This window comes from Fusarium sambucinum, chromosome II (assembly GCF_050947815.1).
Source record: "Fusarium sambucinum isolate potato_lamoka chromosome II, whole genome shotgun sequence".
Lineage (NCBI taxonomy): Eukaryota > Fungi > Ascomycota > Sordariomycetes > Hypocreales > Nectriaceae > Fusarium > Fusarium sambucinum.
The window spans coordinates 8,447,978-8,463,325 of NC_139293.1; the positions used below are offsets into that span (position 1 = coordinate 8,447,978).

The 15,348-nt window shown below is 47.5% G+C and overlaps 8 protein-coding genes across 8 annotated transcripts; 4 read left to right on the top strand and 4 right to left on the bottom strand.

Moving 5' to 3' along the window:
* Positions 1 to 276: 276 nt before the first annotated feature.
* FSST1_009691 (uncharacterized protein) lies at positions 277 to 632 on the top strand (the record flags this gene model as incomplete). Its single annotated transcript, XM_083226688.1, has 2 exons — positions 277 to 447; positions 498 to 632. 2 exons carry the CDS (start codon positions 277 to 279, stop codon positions 630 to 632), a joined length of 306 nt encoding a protein of 101 aa, XP_083085652.1.
* A 217-nt stretch (positions 633 to 849) lies between these two features.
* Positions 850 to 4,291, bottom strand: FSST1_009692 (uncharacterized protein; the record flags this gene model as incomplete). The annotated part of the gene is made up of 6 exons (XM_083226689.1): positions 850 to 1,670; positions 1,757 to 2,193; positions 2,243 to 2,471; positions 2,559 to 2,687; positions 2,783 to 3,852; positions 3,903 to 4,291. 6 exons carry the CDS (start codon positions 4,289 to 4,291, stop codon positions 850 to 852), a joined length of 3,075 nt encoding a protein of 1,024 aa, XP_083085653.1.
* A 749-nt stretch (positions 4,292 to 5,040) lies between these two features.
* FSST1_009693 (major facilitator superfamily domain-containing protein) lies at positions 5,041 to 6,656 on the bottom strand (the record flags this gene model as incomplete). Its single annotated transcript, XM_083226690.1, has 3 exons — positions 5,041 to 6,076; positions 6,129 to 6,442; positions 6,492 to 6,656. The coding sequence occupies 3 exons, from the start codon at positions 6,654 to 6,656 to the stop codon at positions 5,041 to 5,043; spliced, it is 1,515 nt and encodes a 504-aa protein (XP_083085654.1).
* A 601-nt stretch (positions 6,657 to 7,257) lies between these two features.
* FSST1_009694 (TauD/TfdA dioxygenase family protein) lies at positions 7,258 to 8,350 on the top strand (the record flags this gene model as incomplete). The annotated part of the gene is made up of 3 exons (XM_083226691.1): positions 7,258 to 7,521; positions 7,569 to 7,711; positions 7,762 to 8,350. 3 exons carry the CDS (start codon positions 7,258 to 7,260, stop codon positions 8,348 to 8,350), a joined length of 996 nt encoding a protein of 331 aa, XP_083085655.1.
* A 172-nt stretch (positions 8,351 to 8,522) lies between these two features.
* On the bottom strand, positions 8,523 to 8,781 carry FSST1_009695 (uncharacterized protein; the record flags this gene model as incomplete). The annotated part of the gene is made up of 2 exons (XM_083226692.1): positions 8,523 to 8,721; positions 8,771 to 8,781. The coding sequence occupies 2 exons, from the start codon at positions 8,779 to 8,781 to the stop codon at positions 8,523 to 8,525; spliced, it is 210 nt and encodes a 69-aa protein (XP_083085656.1).
* A 733-nt stretch (positions 8,782 to 9,514) lies between these two features.
* Positions 9,515 to 10,426, bottom strand: FSST1_009696 (Alpha/Beta hydrolase protein; the record flags this gene model as incomplete). Its single annotated transcript, XM_083226693.1, has 1 exon — positions 9,515 to 10,426. The coding sequence occupies one exon, from the start codon at positions 10,424 to 10,426 to the stop codon at positions 9,515 to 9,517; it is 912 nt and encodes a 303-aa protein (XP_083085657.1).
* Positions 10,427 to 12,007: 1,581 nt separating this feature from the next.
* Positions 12,008 to 13,360, top strand: FSST1_009697 (endoglucanase I complexed with Epoxybutyl cellobiose; the record flags this gene model as incomplete). The annotated part of the gene is made up of 2 exons (XM_083226694.1): positions 12,008 to 12,616; positions 12,668 to 13,360. 2 exons carry the CDS (start codon positions 12,008 to 12,010, stop codon positions 13,358 to 13,360), a joined length of 1,302 nt encoding a protein of 433 aa, XP_083085658.1.
* Positions 13,361 to 13,609: 249 nt separating this feature from the next.
* Positions 13,610 to 14,880, top strand: FSST1_009698 (HNH endonuclease signature motif containing protein; the record flags this gene model as incomplete). The annotated part of the gene is made up of 3 exons (XM_083226695.1): positions 13,610 to 13,647; positions 13,702 to 14,108; positions 14,159 to 14,880. The coding sequence occupies 3 exons, from the start codon at positions 13,610 to 13,612 to the stop codon at positions 14,878 to 14,880; spliced, it is 1,167 nt and encodes a 388-aa protein (XP_083085659.1).
* Positions 14,881 to 15,348: the final 468 nt, after the last annotated feature.

The window sequence follows — 15,348 nt, forward strand, 5'->3', positions numbered from 1 at the left end:
ATTACAGTTACTACACCACAGACATATATCCAATAAACAGAAGGAGCAGTGCATTCTACTCATATGCATTGTCACTGTAAGTATCAATGCATCATCGTTCTTAACGGGAAAACAGTCCGATGTACTTGTTCTGAATGGGCCAGTTGGGTTTTGTTTGTGACATCTGATATGCATTTATGCCAAACGACATCTCACCCCTGAGTGGGTTACACCATGATTGACCACACTACCGATTGTTTTTGCTTGGTGTATCTTTTCTTTACCAACAAAATCCACATGGATCGATTAGTCTGGATGATGAAAACAGGGATGAAGCGATATTGGGTATACCAGTGGGTTGGCTACTCAGCGGATGAGGGGACCGCTGATCCGAAGTACATTGCCGTTCACAAGCCCGGCGCCGGTGTGGCTATTGTCAACTGGCGACGAGCCATGTCGCCGATACAGGTATCTTCAATGACGTTTCTTCTGTCTGATAGATGTACTGACTTGGATAGCTGGCTGCTGTAGAGCATTTGTCTATCGGGTTCGAACAAGACAGAAGTTGGCCAGCCTGGTCCCGTGATTTGCCCGAGGTTGACTGGGATAACATTGACGAAGAAGAACTTGCAAACTACGACTTTACATACTAAACTCTTAGGCTTTAGGATTTCAGGCAACGTTCTCATATCATTTTGGGCCAACTTGGACGGCTACTTGTCTCCACAATTGGGAGCTCAGGCAGGCAGTGACAATTGTGTCACTCGGAGGAAATGGTAGTGCTAGTAGAAGAATAGAAATACATTCGATGTTGAACATGCTCGGTCTTTATCTTGCAGTTTTTAGCATCGTAGACAAATCTTTCCATCATTACAAAAGGAAAACAAGTCCAGCTAGAAAGAACATCGTCAACAGCATCCCTTCCATCGTTTTCGCTACGGCTGTTGAGACCACCACGATAGGAGCATTCGGCGCTGCCGGTGTAAATGCTGGACCCGGCCTGCGGTGGAATGTTGGTTCCTGGGGCTTGGTGTGGTCATTTTCTCCTACCGTGTTAGGCTTTGGTTCAGTCTTAGTCACACTAGCTGGCTCGCCATTAGGCTTTGGTTCTGTTTTGATCACTCCAGCTGGCTCGCCATCAGGCTTTGGTTCAGTCTCCGTCACACCAGCTGGTTTGCCATCAGGCGTTGGTTTTGGTTTGATCACTCCAGCTGGTTTACCATCAGGCCTTGGTTCTGTTTTGATCACTTCAGCCGGTCTGTTTCCATCGTAGTCCCCGGCGCCGCTTGGACGATCATGATAAGTTTGAGGTTGATCAAACTTATACCTTCCATCGCCCTCATGTGGTCTGTCTCCAGTGGCGGGCAGATCGTTTTGTGGTTGGGGCTTTTTCCAATTATGAGAGCCTCCCTCAACAGGATGAGGTCTCTGTTCATATGGTCTGGGATCGTGATATTGTACCCGATGAGTTTGATAAGCAGCGTGCTGTCTTGTCTGAGCTGCCACAGCTGCACCCGCTGGAACTTCAAGAATAATAGTGTTCTCGCCCGAGTGACCACAAGCGTTGCAGTCGACTTTGATGGTTGTCATCTCCACCGTTGGTCGTGGCTGGTATTGGCACTGACGACAGGGAGAAGGCCTCAGGGTGCTGCAAAACTCGGTCACAGTCAACTGTGATGGGTCACAGTCAACTGTGATGGGTTATTGGGGTCAACAACCGTATATGTTATGGTAGTGACTATTGTTGCCGCTGCAACTCTAGTCCTTGTAAAGTTACCCGCATTGAAGGGGGCGGTTGTTGGGAATGGGGGGATGATGGGTCTGCCGCCTTTTGATCGAGTGATAGGGACGGAAGGTTCAACGGTGATAGCTGAATCAATGAAAGATTGTGTGCTTGAGAATAGAGGTAAGGGAACGGTAGAGTCTCTAGTAGGTAAAAGAGAGTTGCTTGTCATCGCGCCAACAGTGCTGAAAGTATCTGAAGATGTCAGAGTACCAGAAATGGCTTCAATCTGAGCATACAAGGTGAGAAGAATGCCTGGAGGAGCATCTCGACGGCTCAGACGTCCACGGGACTTGAATCGTGATTCAGGATCTGAGCTCGTGTCGACTACTCCACCACAAAAGAGACCTGGATCGCCAGGGCATGGTAAATCACAACGGCCATTTAAAACTGTGTCGGCAGAGTCTAATGAATCTGCTGCATAGCAGGATCTGAGCGAGGTGAGCTTTGTATCCTTGAACTTCACGGCTAGGATGTTACCTCAGGTAGATACCGATATATGCACGTCCGGCTCCGAGTCTTACACATTCCGCGGTGGTCATCTCGGGAGCTTCACCGATCAATTCAAAGCTGGGATAGCCCTCTGGAGATCCTAGACATCCGAAGAACCTGAAGTTTCCGATCACTGCCAGGTTGGACGGCATGGCAGATGAGGTAGCAACGGTCGATGTTGCCGGTGTTAGCACTTCGTCAGCTGTTGAAGTAATGACTAGTGAGGATTAGATGTTAGCTAGTGTATGTAAAGAAGCAATGGAAAGTATCTTGTATTTGTGTCTCTACGGCTGGAGATACTTACCGTCACTGGAGCTCGTTTCCTCCTCTGGTATAACGGAGGAGGGAGTGACAATGTTGGTTGAAGGCTCGATCTGTTGGACCGTAGTTGTTTCCAGAGACTCTGTTGTCGTTGTAGTGCCAGGATCAGGAACTGAATATGACATTAGTACACAGTTTGGAAAGATGAATATCTCCGGTTGGGCACATGACAGTGGAGGGAATATTGCTTCTGGGCCTTTCACATACCGGTAGAGTCGACTGAGATTTCAATACTCGTACTCTCAAAAGGTTCATCGGTAAAGACCGAGACTGTTGAGCTTATGGAGGTTGTTTCAACATCAACGGCGGTCGTAGTAGTACCAATTACGGGGGCATCAGAAATATTGGTCGTCTCTGTACCCGTCGTACTGTCAGTAGAAGAGTCTTGGGCTGTTGTAGTGACGACATTGGACTCAGTCACAATGGTTGAAGACTCTGTCGTTGTATCACTTGTGGTAAGAGCTGTTGTGGCAGTATCTGGCAGCTCTGTTGAAGATATGATTGTACTGCTGGCCTTGGTTGATGTCTCAGTGGTTCCACTAGTAGTAGTCTCTTGAGTGGTGGTAGTTGCAGGGTCATCACTAGCTGAGTCCGTGGAGGATGCCTCGGTAGTAGTGCTGGTTGTTTCATCAGCAGTAGTGGTTGTTGTTTCATCAGTAGTAGTGGTTGTTGTTCCTTCAGCAGTTGTAGTTATGGTTTCATCGGCAGTAGTAGTTGTTGTTTCGGCAGCGGTAGTAGTAGTGATTTCATCGATCGTAGTAGTTGTTGTTTCGTCAGCGGTAGTAGTGGTGATCTCGCCGGCCGTAGTAGTAGTTGTTCCGAAGTCAGCAGTTGTTGTAGTTTCGTCGGCAGTGGTAGTTGTTGGCTCTTCACTAGTGGTGGCGAGTACTCCGATCCTGATTGTACCAGGCACAGTCCCTGAAGCGGTAGTAGTTGAGGTAAAAGGATCCTCGCCCGCCGGGATTGTAGTCGTGGTCGTCACATAGGCGAGGCGGAGATCAGTATCGCAATCAACGCAACCCTCAGCCTTGACCAAGAGGCCCGAGTCCCACTCTGTATCGCCCTGATCACAAATCGCAAAGACCAAGGTTTGAGCACCAGAGGTTAAGATATCAAACCAGAGAGGTGGTGACGAGCCAGGATATGAGGTGACACTATTGGGCGGGGTGATGACAAGGGGCGAAGCAAGGTAGCGATTGACTGCGGTTATTCTGTTACCGGAATCTAAAGCATATTGCGTGCCGCCCAGAAAGACACCAATGGGGTCAGCAGAGCCGCTAGATATGGTCATTAGCTTAGCCTTTTCTCAGTCCAGAATGCTACTTACCCTTCTTCTTCTGACGCAAGAATAATCTCAACTCTGATACCGTTATAGGTCGGGTCGAGAAAAATATCGACGGTCAACAAGGCAGCGTTGAAAGTGTTGGAACCGCAATAGGTGTCTGAACCAGGTGCTCCATTGTTGACATAGTGGTCACCGCCAGGTAAAGCTCCAATAGCAGAACCAGAAGTGAGTATCGCACCACTCCCGATACCGAAAGGTCCATCGACAAACGTTCCAGAACTAACTGATGCACCTGAGAAAGATGCTTGGAGAATAGTTATGCCCTGGCCGAGTATTGCAGCCGCCAGAGTGTTTGCATCGTTGGTCGTTGTGACACTGAATGCGTTGGAGCTTGGCAACAGTGTCGCCAAGGCGAGAAGCTGAAACCACATCATGGAAAATTTAATATTCCCGTAAAGAAAAGAGCATCATCTCGTTCTTCCTTAGTATTTCAGCGGAGGAGCTGAATAAAAGAGTTACAACATATTGTTGAACTCATCTCACGTTTACGCAAGGGAGGCACAGCATGGACTTAAATGAGTGGCTGATGAAAGATTCCCTCAAACGTTCGATCAGCAAGCCTAAATGTCTGTCCGAGATAACCAGTGACTAGTGCACGGGCATGTTATTTTTCTTATTCCTCCAGATGTTCATATTTCTCAGAGGTTTACAGAGTACTTGGCAGCGATTTTGCCCTGTTGTCTCTCAATAATTTTAAAAGTTCCAGTTCAGGAAAGCTTATCACAGTAGCTCTCCCTTAGTGTCTTGGCTTGCAATTCTACGCTGCAAATAGTAACTACCCCTGAAACAAGTGTTATTCTAGACTAGATGTCACTCAAGCCCTGATAAAACTATACGCATTTTCAAACACTGTCAGATCATATTACGCAACTAAAATGACAGCTAAACATCCAAACCTTCACCGTGTGGGTTCAAACCCGAAACCTGAGACATGTGAGACGCATAACATTGACCCAGTGTATGCCGATTGCCGGAAAGTATGTGAAAGGTTGGAAACAACATAGCTATGTATCTTGCCGAAATGCGTATACCGGCAGCGCTATGTAAGAATTGTCTCGTTCAGCTGAGGCTAGACTTGTGACAAATGCCAATGGCATAAAAGAGAAACTGCGCCTTGCAATCAAACCTGAATACTTCGTTCGTCGGGCTGCTTTCGATCATTCGTCCCAGAAGTTCCTTCTTCCTCCACCGCAGCTTCATTAGCGGGATCCAGTCCCCAACTCACAACCTGGGGATATCTTCGCACATAGAACAGAATCCCCAGAATGGCAAGGATACTTCCAGCACTAAACGCAGCCGCTAGAGGAAATCCAACTGGATACCTAGGGGAGTCACTCACACGCCAAGCCCGTAAAGGAATCGTCGCGTGCCCAACATAAACCAATGTTATAGCAATCGCTACCAAAATAGACCGCACTTCGGGCTCCTTTCTCAGAATTTCACCCACCCAAGCAAGCAATGCATATCCCCAAGCTGCAGTAGCAAATGTAAGAAAGTAAAAGCCCATGATTGTCCTCCATGAATCGGGCCAGCCTGATAGAACAGATGTCGCAATAAGTTGAACTGTGGCGGCGCCAACGCTAACCTGCCAACGCCACGATTTCCAATCGCTGAGGGCGTTGAGGCCAATATTGCAGACTATACTGATGGCATATCCGCCGAGTGGAATAAGGTTGACTGTGTATACCGAATAACGTGGTGTTCCGTCTGCATTGTTTAGCCCTTTGAGGAAGAGCAAGAAGTAGGAGTTCGCGCGCTGACTCCATGCAAATTGAAGATATGCTGCGAGAAACAAATACGACAATGGACTCATGACGAGAAGTTTGAGTTTGTGAACGAGAGTCTTGAGAGGGATAATTCCAGATGTTTTGACACCACAGTCGTTCATGCGAAGACGAGCAAGCTTCTTTTCGGCGTCAGTGAGCCAGAGAGCTCTGGTAATGGCTGGTGAGTCAGGAATGACAAGTAGACCAATGAAACCCCAGAATATCGTCATTATACCGCCAATGATGAACAGCCATTGCCAGCCAGCATGACCCGAGACTCCATCGAGGTTCCTGTAGAGTGCAGCTTGGAGGATGCCGAGAAACATGTTTCCTGCTACACCGCTGACACCGAAAATGGCCAGCCGCTTTCCAAGTTCTTCAGGACGATACCTGTTCATATATTAGTCAGAGGACGTGTAATCAACTGATTTGAGTGCCATACCAATTAAAGATCAAGTTGACAATACCAGGCCACGATGTAGACTCAAATACACCAAGAAGAAACCTCAGCGCATAGATGATTTTGGCATTTGGGGCTTTGTAAGTGAATAGAGTGAAAAGACCCCATATAATCTCACAAACTGGTAGGAAGATAGATGGTCGGACTCGAGTTTGAATGAGTTGCGATGGAACAATAAAGATCGCATAACCAATGGAGAAATATGTCGTAAACTCTACCAGTTCATTGCCGTAGAGGTTGAGATCTTCCTTCATTCCTGAGACAAATGCAGCCGTCGTAGCAGATTGATCCATGTCCTATTTCTAACGTCAATTTGTTTCTATGCTCGATTATGGTGACACTTACTTTGAACAGACCAGCTATAAATGCCCACACGAGCAACAAACAATCCAATTTGAACACCAGAACATGTGAAGGATTCTTGAAATACGGATGAACCTTGGCCAGCCATGATGTCGATTCTGTCACGTCTTCATCGCGACGCTCCGATAAACTCGACGGCGGAGACATAGTCACTCTGTCTTTTCGCCTGAGCGCCCAAAGATGAAAGACAAGAAATTGAGGAGTTTTAAAAAGTGATCGACATGAGGTGAGAAGGCGATTTAACTAGTCTAGATTTCCAGCCACACTACCGCTACTCCGTTAGCACTACGACGTAGCGGGTGCTACATCAGTCTAGCCTGTACGCCCGACGTTCTAGAGCTTCCAGGAAGAGGGGAACGGCAAGTTCCTCGGAGTTTATACTTTCTTAATCGAGATTAGACAAGCTTCCGTTGACGATTAAACTTGAAAAGACGACGGCAGAGTGAACTACCGGGACTGAAGATTCCCGAAGATAACGTCAAAATTGCTCGTCGGCGCAGTCCCCATCAGCATTGATTGGTCATTGAAAGCCATCGGGTATCGTTAGCCCAAGTTCGTTTATCAGCCCTGTAAATGACGAGCTTTTGTCTCTGATGCACTTTTATTACCGTATCTGGTTAAATCCATCGGGGAGAACCCGACCATCGACCGGATGTCTCCATCCGAAGACGGCCTACTTATGTATCACGACATTTAGACTACCGTGACCAAACCAAAAGCTTGATTCAACAACAGACATAAACCAACTATGGCTTCGGAACCGCTGTATCCCGCTTATTTGCCCACCCGCTCTGATGGGTACATGGCGCCCGTGTCCGTTCCCCTCTTTGACGGGGACGAGCCGGGTCTTCGGGCTGACGCCGCTAAGACGAATTTGTTCAAGGGTGGGCGCGTGGAGAATATCACCCCTCGTGTTGGGACCGAGATTCGAGGTGTGCAAATTAGTCAGTTAGATGGCAAAGGGTTAGATGAGTTGGCTTTGTTAGCTGCAGAAAGGGGAGTTGTGGTTTTTGTAAGTCTTTATGGGCATTTGAGAGAATCTAGACTAATTGTGAACAGAGAGACCAAGACTTCAAAGACGTTGGGTTCGACAGGCAGAAAGAGACTGTGAGGCATTATGGACCACTTCATCAACATCCAACTATGGGATATCCGAAAGGCACAGGGCCTGAATTCCATGTTGTCTATGCTGACGAGAAGTCGTGAGTGATCCATACTTCTATTTAGCTGACCTTTCACTAACAAAGTGCAGGGGAAATCTAAGAAAGTTGCTTGGTGCACGAACAACATATGACCTCTGGCACGTTGACCAAACTTTCACGCCAAACGTCCCTTCGACTAGTTTCTTCTGGGTTCTCGAGATTCCCTCATCTGGTGGTGGTGATACAGCATTCACCTCTCTCACAGCAGCTTACGAAGCCCTGTCGCCAGCATTTAGACAAACACTATCCAGCCTCAAACTTCACCACACATCCGCTTCAGAAGGCGAAGTCAAACGTGTAGGCCAAGAACGTGCGTTGGCTGAAGCAATCAACACGACGCATCCGCTTGTGATCAAACACCCTGTTACAGGCAAACCTTCGCTCTTTGTAAACCCCACTATTGCGCGACAGGTAGAAGGCTTTCTACCTGAGGAGTCGGACCATTTGCTTTCGTTCCTCAAGAACCATATTCGCAGCTTGGACTTTAGTTGTAGGGTCAAGTGGGAGACGGGGACAGTTGTGGTCTGGGATCAGAGGTCGGTGGCGCATTCGGCAGTGCCGGATTTTCAGGATAATGAGAGGAGGCATATGGTTAGGATCATTCCCTATGGATCTCAGCCACAGCCTGCTTTTCAGTAGTCCGACGTGAGGTTGCCGAGTACGATGAAAGTACTTCGAGCATGTGTCGGGAATCAAGAGGCACGTGTGTAGTACTGGCAACAGCAGATGAAAAATACATTCATAAGCAGGCTAATAACAGTTCCACTCTTGGTATAATCGCTAATAATCATATGATACAATTTTTCTTCTTTTAATTGCGATTCGCAGTGGTCCAGCGATACGCAGGATCAATGAGATAGTTCTCAACCTCGACGACTGGCATTCCACCTAGTGTCGAGCGACTAGCTGTACTATCAACAGATCGACGATTGTCTGAGCGCTCATTCATAACTTTGTTGTATCTCCTGTTCGCGGGGGAGAGGGCGCTGAGAGAAAAGCGACGCTCGCAGCTGAATACTTGTGAGTAGTTGGCCTGAAGATGATAATTTGAAGACATACTTGGGAGCCATTTTAGGTCACGAATAGTAGTTGTTCAAGTTGATAGTCTTTGTAAGATTGTTTGAGTTTGTTTCAAGTTGTTTGTCTTGATCCCTCATCATCGGTGCCACAGCATGAGTTTATATAGACCTGTCTACGATGATTGGTATCAAGCCAAGACGCCATCTTCTCAATGATCAACATCGCCAACGAGCGATGGACAGTTCCATTACTTCATAATGTCTATCGATACCTTAATTCATCGTCACGCCACTGATACTTGAAGGGATATTCACGTCAGTAACATCAGCTTAGTCCAGTAGAAGATACACGCATGAACCGCGCCGCAGAAATGACGATCGCTAGGTTGTACCTGGATTTATCCATGCATATAACCATCCAATTACAGCCATACGTCTGACCAAGCTCTAGCTTAGGGGTCCTCGGGATGCAGATCATTGCATCTTTATCGCTTTGGCCTTCTGATAAGCTCTTGTAGATTGGAACCCTGAAAATCACAAATGCCATCCGTGTCGTCATGAGTGTCACGCTGTTTTAGATCGCGGGTATCTATGGGGAAAAGAAGTGACAGATACTTCTGCTGTGCCTATTGTGGCTGTTGCAATGTTCACTTAAAGCGTTTGCATAACGTCAAGTGGCGACATGGCTTTTCTTCATCCGTGAAATCGGTCGCGCATCTCATGTTCATATTGACAGTATGAACCATTAGGATATCCCATTGCCTTCTTCCGTGGGCTGTACACGTCACCTCTCTAGCATCTCTTTCATCGAAATAACAAATTCCTCCACCTTGGTCACCAAGCTCAAATGACTATCCCCTTTCATAACCCTTAACTCCGCATTCGGCATGAACTCGACAGCTTTTTCACTCACCCTCAATGGAACATTAACATCCAGATCACCATGCCACATTATCATCTGACCTTTTTCCACTTTGACATCTTCCAGCTTGAAACCCCAGTCACTTCCATACAGATTCGCTTCCCATGCTGCTGGATAACCACCTTGTTTCAGAGATTCTCTGGTAGATCGTAAAAGAGATTGTCTCAAAACAGGACTATTCTTCCAAATTTCTCCATCACTGGCTGATCTCGCGGTCACATCTTTATCCATCATGTCTTCTAGTTTTTCCGGATGTTCCGTGTCGCGTGCTGTGCTTCCTAGTACTTTGTCTATCAACCATCCGAGGGGTGCTGTAGCATACGGCGCAACGTTGAACATGATACGCGTTATGGCAAGCATGCCTTGGGTGGAGAATGACAGGGGCATGCATCCAGCTACCGTGCCAATGCCGACGAGTCTCTCTCGAGGTATGTCCTTCAGACAAGCAATTGCGTAAGGACCACCGCCAGAGACGCCGAGGATGGTAAAGCGTTGTATCGAGAGAAGATCTGCTATCTCGAGGATATCTTTGGGGTAATCCAGAATTGATCTGTTATCTTGGAATGTTGAGTCGCTGGATCCTGGTCGTGAAAGCGCGATGATGCGTAGTCCGTGCTTCAAAGCTGCGCTGTGCGTCGAGGCGCCTTCGTGATGAGACCCTGGCCAACCGTGGAAGTAGAAGGTCGTAGGTGCATTGGCATCATCTGTGCCGTAAATCGCGTACGACACCTTCCTCCCATCTGCCAAAGTGGCGATCTTGTCTTGATGTTCCATTTTGGCCTCAATGATTCACAGTTGAAGTAAGTAGTACGATAGAATGAGGAAACATTGAATTGATTCTCACGTCAGCATGAAGTCACGTGTAGAAACCCAGTAAAGACTATTTAGTCACAGTTCATGTGTCAGGTTCCACCGTTTTACACCCCTAGTCTACGTCGCATGGTTTTGTGAGCGACAGTACAGGGTAACCAATTTTGAGATGGTGTTGTTGTTGAATTAAACACGGGATGAACTCATCAATGCGAGAAAGAGCCGCTAGTTTCTAGAGTTGATCAATAATTCAATCCTCGGCACGATATAACGAATCTGCTAAGTTTCAACATACCTCCGAACCGGAATTATGGAATCCTCTCCGCTAGCAAAACACTTTCGTTGAAACACGTTGTTATGCCTAGCATTTCGACAGCGCATACTGCAACCAAAATGGGAAACGCATTAATTAATATTTCGGCCCGTTTCATGTGTCCATTTCGTCATATTTTCTTCTTGGAGGGTCATGCGACGATGGAACTTTCACAGTCGGAAGCAAGTCGATGCATCCCGGGAGTCCCGGCGAGAGCTATCCTCAATTCCAAACCAATGATGAACGCATGATGTTCCATCCGATCTTCTGTGGCGAGCTTAAACCCATGCAAAAGAGAGGCCCAGCCGGCTATTCTACTCCACGGTAGAAGAAACTTCCCCGCAAGGAATAACCTTGTTGTTGTCAGGCACAGCTGCAAATGTAAGCCATCTATCTAAGACAGAAGATCCTGTAGGTACAAAACTTTAAAACTAGTCTAGTACCTGCACCTGCAAAATCTTGACTAGTGAAAGTCCATCTTTCTCTGTTGGAATATACTTCCTTCTTTCCGTCCACATAATTCTCCGACACCAAGACCGAAGAAAAATATTAATCGCAATGCCATTTACATAGTTTTTCTCCGGACCCCGAATCATACGTCGGTCCGGATGGCCGGGTGCCACTAGGACAGAGCCGTACATATTATCCGCTCCTCTTTGGATGGTTGATCACACTCTCGCCAAGGACCCTTAATAAATCTATGGTAGGTGGGAAAATGTGGATAAAACGATAATGACAAGGGTTTATGAAACTCGCTCTGATATTAAAGTCCAGGGTTGCCGGCCCGGACTCCGCAGTTCTTGTTCAAAAAACTCTAGAGTCTTCATCTCCACATTGATTTGTCGCTGCAGGGGTTTCTACCCGCAAATTGCTACTCCGGAACTCGGTAGATGTTCCCTTTGAGATGGGACCTGAATGTGACCTTGTCTCAAATCGGGATGTCGGAAGATACGGAGGTCTGGGGTTCTTGATTGGCTATAGGCGTATAATATTCATGTTAATGGGTGAAACAACTTCATCTTGGGCCTAATCAATCCAAAACTGTCTTTGAGCGTGGATCTTGACCTTGAAGTCTTCGGATGTAGGCCTGAAATGGATGACCCCTTGTAGACAACGTGTGATTGTAAACTGTCAGAAAAATAGATATAAATGAAGTCGACGATGCATCGAAATATCTTCTTCACCACCCAGTCACTCTCTACACATACTCTCACTCACAGCTCCTGCCCAACATGAAGTTCTCTCCTCTTCTCCTCACAACTCTGCTCGCCCAGACGGTCGTGGGCCAGACTCCTAACAAAACCAAGGAGAAGCACCCCAAGATCGAGACATACCGTTGCACAAAGGCAAAGGGCTGCAAGAAGGCGACAAACTACATCGTCGCCGACGCTGAGCTTCACGGTATCAGCCAGGCCAACGGCCAGAACTGTGGTAACTGGGGTGAAGCCGCCGACCCCAAGGCTTGCCCCGACGAGGCAACATGCGCCAAGAACTGCATCCTCTCCGGTATGGACGAGGCTGCGTACAAGGCCAATGGTATCACCACCTCTGGCAACGCTCTCCGCCTTGAGATGCTCCGCAATGGCAAGTCTGTTTCTCCTCGCGTCTACCTTCTTGGAGAGGACAAGAAGAAGTATGAGATGCTCAAGCTTACCGGTGCTGAGTTCTCTTTCGATGTTGAGACTCAGAAGCTTCCCTGTGGTATGAACGGTGCTCTGTACCTTTCTGAGATGCCTGCCGATGGTGGAAAGAGCACGAGCCGAAACAGCAAGATCGGTGCTACTCAGGGTGGTGGATATTGTGATGCTCAGTGCTATGTTACACCTTTCATCAACGGAGTGGTAAGTTCACCCTGATTAATGTTATTAGACTTTACTGATTAACTTTGGTAGGGTAACATCAAGGGCAAGGGTGTCTGCTGTAACGAGATGGATATCTGGGAGGCAAACTCTCGCGCCACCCACATTGCTCCTCACCCCTGCAGCGTCCCCGGCCTGTACGGATGCACAGGTACAGAGTGCCAGAAGGAGGGCGTCTGCGACAAGTCTGGCTGCGGCTGGAACCACAACCGCATCGGTGTTCCTGAGTTTTACGGACGCGGCAAGAACTTCAAGGTCGACACAACCCGAAAGTTCACAGTCGTTTCCCAGTTCCCTGCCGACAATAACGGCAAGCTCAAGGAGATGCACCGCCACTACATCCAAGACGGCAAGGTCATCAAGAGCGCCGTCGTTACTATTCCTGGACCCCCAGAGGTCACTGGCAACATCATCGAGGACCAGTACTGCAAGGCCTCTCACGCAGACGACTACATTCGTCTCGGTGGCACAGAAGAGATGGGCGATGCAATGACCCGCGGAATGGTTCTCGCCATGAGTGTTTGGTGGAGCGAAGGCGATTCCATGGAGTGGCTCGATGGAAAGGGAGCTGGGGCTGGACCTTGTACCAAGGAAGAGGGACTTCCTAGCAACATTGTCAAGGTCGAGCCCAACCCTGAGGTCACCTTCAGTAACATCCGCATTGGCGAGATCGGGTCGACACACGCGGTGAAGACATCTCGAGCTTATGGCGCTCACCGCCTGTAAAGTCCCACTTGTGGAGGATCCATCGATTGGAGCCAGAGGTTTTGGGGGAATATGCAAAACAGTTGTCACTAGCCACTGACACGTGTTTGTCGGGGCGAAAAAAAAAACTCTTGTTACAGGGGTAGTTGATTCATGTATATATATTATTCTTCAAGATATCAGTTACACATATCGAAACTCAAATTTATTCTTCATCGTGACTAATCCACCTCCAACTTTAAGTGGCGTACACTAGTCTCATCTTCCCCAATGTACGGATTCTGGGCTCTAGAGCCCTCCAATATCAAGTAAGTCTTTTACTCTACGTCATTCTCGCTTGTGTCTGACCCTCCATCTTGCAGCAAGAATAAAAGACAAAACGTCATGGGTCTTTTATCCTCCGAAGATCAAGAAATTCCTCGTTCTCTCCAACTCAGCGGTTTAGAGCATCGAATTCCAATGCCTCGTTCACTTTCCGCCATTTCAAATCTCGAGATTCGCGATCTTAATCGCGATCAGGTTCGCTTTTATCATCCTGGTTATCTCAAGCCTTTGAACCTGCTCTTTTGTCTGCCGCGCGTCGACTATGAACCCCTCCGAGGCGCATGGGGAGTTCATTACCGTACTGCAATTACGGCTTGCCAAATCCTTGCCAATAATGCTTTCGGTAGTGGTAGGCTGGCTAGGGATGAGCGGGGAAAGGATATAGTCGCAGATGATGACCAGATTTTGCTGAACAGGGATTATTGGTTCTTTGTCGATGGCGAAGGTATATCACTCATTTTTCTGACAAACAAAACAATACTGACCAACTCTCAGAACGATATCCTATTGTCCCCAGCTTCAGAGATTGGCAATTCCCTCATGACAGAATCCCCAACTGGTGGGCTGCACCCGAATGCGAAACCACTCTTCACAGCAAGCGATGCGCTGTCACAAATACCAGCTACGCATTCACATGGGCTCATTTGATCCCCCGCGACGAGCAGCAATGGTTCAACAAGAACGGAATGGGCCTTTACGGCGGTGGATCACACACCATCGATGACCCTCACAACATCCTCCCTCTCAAGGCCGATCTCTACGTCTGCTTTGACCAGAGTGTTTTCGCACTCATCCCCAAAGTCGCCAGGTCATCAAACGGCACCGAACACAACCAGTACGTGCTCCATGTTCTTGACGGACGTGAAGCAGAATTCGCAGCTTTGTATCAAAACCGCAACGTCGAAACACTCGCAGAAGGAAGTAAAGAGTATCTCTTTGCCCGCTTCGCATGGTCCATCTTTTCATTCCTCAAACCTTTCCTCACATCGGGTGTTGGCCGTCGCGTCATACGATATCGTGTTCACGCAGCAGATGAAGGCGAAGAGGATGAGCATTTGGTATCTGAAATGCAAAACGTCTTTCTAGATTCCAGAAAGTTGGATCAGTTGTATGGTGGTGTCAGAGGAAGACGTGCGCCTTCGCTTGAGGGTTCGTATGTGGATGTTGAGGATGAGTGGGAGGATGAGAACCCTGGACGGAATGAGATGGAAGCATGACGGAATTATGAGATGATTTATGCATGGAAATTATGGAACAGTTTGGGTTGGAATTATTGAGCGTTGCATTTGAAGAAACGGATGGGAATTTGACAACAGATATTGTTTTGCTATCTTAAATGAGTTATGGTTTAAATGAACACATATGATTTGCTTCATTTTATTCGTTTTGAATCTCGATTCTCTACGTATTGCTAGAGACTTATTGCCACCTAGCTGAGTTTGTGGATTGTGGATTCTGTGGCGACTCACTGACAATCTCATATGAGTTTAACAGTAATACCCTGGAACTGTAACGGTAGGTGAGATAATAGCAGTCAAGGTCTGAGTAGCGTAGGAAGTTGTTAGGCTGCGTTGATGGCCTCATCTCTTGTTCACCCAGTCGACAACTCTTCAGGCACCAAAGACAACGCATACAAGCTTTGACGTGTTCAAATAATGTGTTTGGCAGAAAAAGGTCCCATGAGT